The 5,479-nt window shown below is 41.3% G+C and overlaps 1 protein-coding gene across 1 annotated transcript in view; it reads right to left on the reverse strand.

Moving 5' to 3' along the window:
- Nucleotides 1-5,479, reverse strand: part of cct7 (chaperonin containing TCP1, subunit 7 (eta)) — a 21,378-nt gene that overhangs the window by 7,912 nt on the left and 7,987 nt on the right. Inside the window, exons 5-7 of the mRNA XM_043688797.1 lie at nucleotides 5,330-5,382; nucleotides 3,826-3,997; nucleotides 1,870-2,034 (exon numbers count right to left, since the gene is read on the reverse strand). Coding sequence (XP_043544732.1) covers nucleotides 1,870-2,034; nucleotides 3,826-3,997; nucleotides 5,330-5,382 — 390 coding nt within the window. The remainder of the gene's footprint in view (nucleotides 1-1,869; nucleotides 2,035-3,825; nucleotides 3,998-5,329; nucleotides 5,383-5,479) is intronic.

A 5,479-nucleotide genomic window follows, 5' to 3' on the forward strand; every position in this document is an offset into this window, starting at 1 on the left:
TGCCCCCACCCACCGTATGGCCCCCGCCCACCCTGCTCCCCCACGCGCCCCTGCCCCCCCGACGACCCCAACCCCCTTGGGGGCAGCCAGACTGGACACCAACAGAGAGACTGCTCCTACCTTTCTGGGGTAAGTCTCCAAATAGCACACACAGACAGCCACAAACACAACTTTTTAACTGCAACTTTTTGACAAGTTCCACCTCTGCCCTGTACTGGACAATGTTAGAGAAATTATCTGGGGAAAGGGGGTTTAGGGTTCACCCCTATGTAGAACTCCAGGGATAGTGTGGGGATAGGGAGAGAGGGCTGGAGGTCAGTCATTTGGAGACGGTGCCTGGGCTCTCATCTATGTCCAGGACTGTTCTCAGCAGAGATCGTTTTTAATCAGTGTAAACAAAAGACGTGATCAGGGTTGAAACAGCTCTTTTATGTAATGTTTCTAACCGGACCTTGAGATCTCCTTCGGATCATCCAATATTCCGATAATTGATATTCGGATAATCGAGGTTCCCCTGAATATTGTTATAGAGTTGAAGGTAAATAACAAGTCTTTAAGAGAAAGGAGGCTTAGAGTTATAAATAGTTGTTTAATGTTCGGTTTTAGAGTTAAAGAATAAATTGATATTTTTACTTTAAATAATCAAATCTGGGAGTATTCTGTCACTCATAGTTTAACAGATTATGAGGTGAGGTGAGTTTTTCTGTGTGTGTTTAGTTTAATTAGCAGAGAGGTTTACCGCCGTGTCATACACTTGCAACTTCTAGACCTTTAGACAGAGGCTGAGTGGATGAATAGGGATAAAACCTGATAACAACACTGAGCAGAATCAAGCTGTTAATCCTATACATTTCACACCATGCATACTAGTTATCACAGAAATAACATGCAAGCTGTGCAGTGCATGGAGTTTTAAAAAGCTGCTGAGAGACCAGCAACTTTAAACTGTGATAATTTTTGAATAAGCTGGAGAGCAGTGAGCAATTAGATTTTAGTTATTGGGATGGTCTTGAACTGTACTACCTTGCATCAAAGAATCTGAGAATTGGTCATGTCTGACAATAGTCACAATGAGGAAAGAAAGGGACATTGTCAATATACTAAGCAGCCTGCTAGATTGGCACATCTACGACCAACACAGTGACAGCAGTGTGCACCCTCTACAAGCTGCAATTTTGCAAATCACCTTTTGATAGCACCTTCCAAACCTAGAAGGACATGGGTAGCAAATACACAGGAACACCTTCACCACATGCAAGTTCTTCTCCTGGCCATACCCTATCCTGACTTGGAACTTTATCTTTGTTTCTTCACTGTCACTGTATTAAAATCCTGGAACACCCACCCTATTAGCACTATGGGTGAACCTAACCTCAAAGACTGCAGTGATTCAAGGCAGCAGTTCACCACCACCACATGACAATTAGGGGTGTACAATAAACGCTGGCTTTGCCAGGAAGGTCTACATCCTATGAATAAATTTTAAAACTTACTCAAGCATTTATACTTTTGGATCACTCAAACTAATACATTGTTTAATTATATGGGAACCAATGGCTGAATGCTACTCAAGGACATGAGTTATTATAGAATTCCAATTTCCAATGACCAATTTCAAACCTTTTCTCAAACTGACAAATGTTTTCCTTATTGAGGTGTGGTATCAGAGGTACTAACATCTCTAAATTGTTGCCATAGATTATTAATTCTTCACCACAGTCAGTTAGTTACTAAGCAGAATTCACTGAATATTAAACATGAGTAATAAACCTGGCTAAGATTCCTTGGCAAGTCTACACCAGCTCACATTAGAATTAAAACTGATGCTACTACATGAACATGAACCATGCTGCCCTTGAGAGTACTAACCTCAACACTGTTCACCCGAATCTCGGCATTATCCTTCTCAGCTTTGAGCTCCAGCTCCACGTTCAGAAGTGCAATTTTAGGTTTCTCGTACTTCTTGGGTTGCATTTCAAATCCAGCATAAGAGAATGTTTTCTTAAAGGCGACGCCAGCTATTAGTTGAGATTCCTATGATCAACACCAAACAAACACAAGAAGAGACATGTAAAATTCACTGAGACCTGGTGTATTTAAAAAATTAGCTTTCAGATATAATTTTTGAGGAACATTTGTAAACAACAGAGGTGAGATGTAGTTGATGTATTCTTTTGTACCATTTGTACACAGGCTGATAGATTCCAATGTCACTGTGCATCACCACGTCACACTCAGTAAGACTGTCACACATCCAGATCATAACTTCTGAATGTCAACTATCCAAACGTACAAGTGGAGAATAAGTTTATTAGTATTCAACAAAAAGGTTAAAATATAGAACGGAGAATTCCTAAGTCATTATGACTCAAGTGTATGTTATCCGTGGCCACATGCAAAGGATCCTGATGATCTCTGACACTGTTTCTCATAAACTCCCTTTCATTATACAGTATATAAATATACATAACTACACACACAACTGCACAAAAGGGCAAAGTCTCTGAGCATTCTTAAATAGAGGACAGACAGGATCTCTAGTGGTGCATGGGTCAGTGAACGGAGACCAGACAGGGTCTTTGAAAGTGAGGATTTTGGTGAAGAGAGCATGGACAGTATCATGACAGTGTGTGAGGCTGGTGAAGAGAAAACCATCAAGGCCTCTGGCAGTGGGTGAGTTAATGACTAGAGAACAGACAGGGTCTCTGGCAGAGTGTGAGCTGGTGAAGAGAAAACAGCGTCTTTGGCAGTGCATGCGTTGTTGAAGAGATAAAGAGTTGGGTCTGAGAGTATTTGGGGAGAGAACTGATGAAGGTCATGCAGCTGATATTGTTTATATGGACTTTCAAAAGAGACTAGCAGTTAATATAAAACAGAATCCAAAAACCTTCTTCAGATATGTAAACAGTATTAGGGCAGTAAAAGCAGGAATTAGATCATTTAGGGCCCAAAAAGGTGAATGAATAACATTAAGTGAATACTTTGAATCTGCCTTGAACAAAGATGCTGGATCAAGCTTGGAGCTGATCTACAAGGAGTCCATCCAATCTGCCTCTGCCTACACCCCATACCTCTCTTCTCTGCACTTGGTGGGCAAAGATCATCCATCTGGGCTTGGCCTACAGAAAGAAAATGAGGGGAAGTCTCCTCATATTGGAGAGGGGCTACAGCCTCACTGCCTTATTTGATGCATATTTTGATAAACAAACATGTATATGCTGCTGCAAGAAGATTTGAGTTTGGAAATTGGGATGTCTAACTGCAGTTACAGAGCTGTGTTTGAGCGCCAGTGGAAAGGCAAGGGTGAAGCACTGGGTGAATTGCTTCTTTAGAGAGGCAACAGAGATACAACAAGCCAATACCCTCCTACTAAACTGCGGCCATTTTATGATTCTGTTGACATTTGGTAAACTACCAAAGACTTATAACTCATGCAACTGGAGGGACAGTGCCAACGATTAGGGTTGAACGTAAAAAATACACTGGCATTCTGCGGGATTGGTATTAGGGTTGTTATTTTGAGTTATACAACAATGGGTTCACAATGCTGCCGACACAGTTAAAAATGCAGTAAACAAAAACAACTGAAGACTTCAGGGAAACTTATACTGGTGAAATGGACAGGATGAATGAAACCTAATGCAGAGATATGCAATTGATACAATGCACACGTGTTAGCCACAATTTTATATCAGGTGAAGCAACAAAGAAAGCTTATGCATGGCTGCGTAAAATTCTAATTTTTCTTTAGAACAGATAAAGAATTTAACGCATACAAAACAACGTATACTCAATCAAACAGGTTCAAAGTCAATAAATACGAACCTCGAGACCTCCTCCCTGAACTTTCTTTATCCCAATCATTTTCAGTGGGAGAAGGTCATCCAACATCATGACTGCATCTACCACCATCATGGAGAAGAAACCTTTCTGAAGGGCAATCAGTTTGGAGCTGAGGGCAGTAGCAGCACATTTCTCAAAAAGCTCTCTCTGAAGCCTGTCAGAGTGGGATGAAATAAAGTAAACTTTAACGCAAAGAACCAACATTAAAATCACTAAGGCAAGTTTATTCTCAACCCACATCCATGCTTATAATGGAATTATGACGACATCCACTTGATTCCCAGCACAGCCCTCCTCCACTGGTGCCTATGTGCTGCACTACAATGAAACGCCCCACCACGAATGGATTGTAGCTGCACTGTGTAATTTCCAGTTTGCAATACAGCGAAACCTCAGGGCGTCTTCAACAGTACCTCCCAAATCCGTGACCTTTACCAGTGAAGTGGAAAAGAACAGAGCTTCATGGGGACATAATCAACTCCAAGTCAAACACCATCCCAACTTGTAACAGAAATACGCATTCAGTAACAATCAGCAATTCCTACCAGACAACAATGTGGAAGCACTTTTACCAATGAAACTACTCAATGGAAGTGTTCCTGCACTTGTGCTTGGAAGATGCCGTGGAATGAAGAGAGGTGACTGAGGAGTGGACCAGAGTATCACCAAGGGAACAGATTCTGAAAGGGACAGGAAGAAGAGTGTTTGGTGGTAGCAGCATTTTGGGAGCCGAATGGCCTAGTGGTATTATCATTGATCTGTTAACCCAGGGTCCGAGGTAATGTTCTCGGGATCTGGATTCAAATCCTGTTACGACAGATGATAGAATCTGGAATTAAGAGTCTAATGAAGACTGTAATTCCACTGCCAATTGTTGGGAAAAACCTAGCGGGTTCACTTGTGTCAGTTAGGAAAAGAAACTGCCATCCTTATCTGGTTTGGCCTACATATGATTCTGACATCAATGTGGTTGGCTCTTAACTGCCCTCTGGGCAATTAGGGATGGATAATAAATGCTGGCCCAGCCAGACAGCGATGCTCTCACTCTAATAATGAATAAAGAGGAAATGGGAGAAATAAGATAAGAACAACCCTAACATGGCATTAGAGATAAATGAAGGGGTGGAAGCAGAAGTACACAAAACAGGATGGGCAGGTTTGAGAGTCCTATCAACCACAATGACACGGCATCGTTTGAAAGGTTCCAAAGAAGTCATAATAAGCTTGAAATGTTAACTGTTTCTCTCTTCACAGATGCTGCCAGACTTGCAGAGTTTCAGTTTTTATTTCAGATCTCCAACATCCATAGTAGTTCGCTTTAATATAACAAATCGTCAATTGAGGTCCAAAAAGAAAGAAATATCAGAAGCATCAGCATCTGATGCCATGGGACAATGGAAGGGGCCACTACTCAAAACAGCGTGAGACAATGCTTAATCCAGATAGCTACACAGAACAGTGGATTTATAGTAAATATAACACTTACTCTTTGCTGTCTTTCTTCACAGTTACAGCAATGGCTTTGATCTTTTCCAAGGCCTATTCCCAAAAAGAAAAATCAGAATCAACTGCAAAATAAGACATGGAAACAGTGAAAATAGGAGTTGACCATTCAGCCCATCAACCTTTCAACTTG

This window comes from Chiloscyllium plagiosum, chromosome 1, assembly GCF_004010195.1.
Source record: "Chiloscyllium plagiosum isolate BGI_BamShark_2017 chromosome 1, ASM401019v2, whole genome shotgun sequence".
NCBI lineage: Eukaryota > Metazoa > Chordata > Chondrichthyes > Orectolobiformes > Hemiscylliidae > Chiloscyllium > Chiloscyllium plagiosum.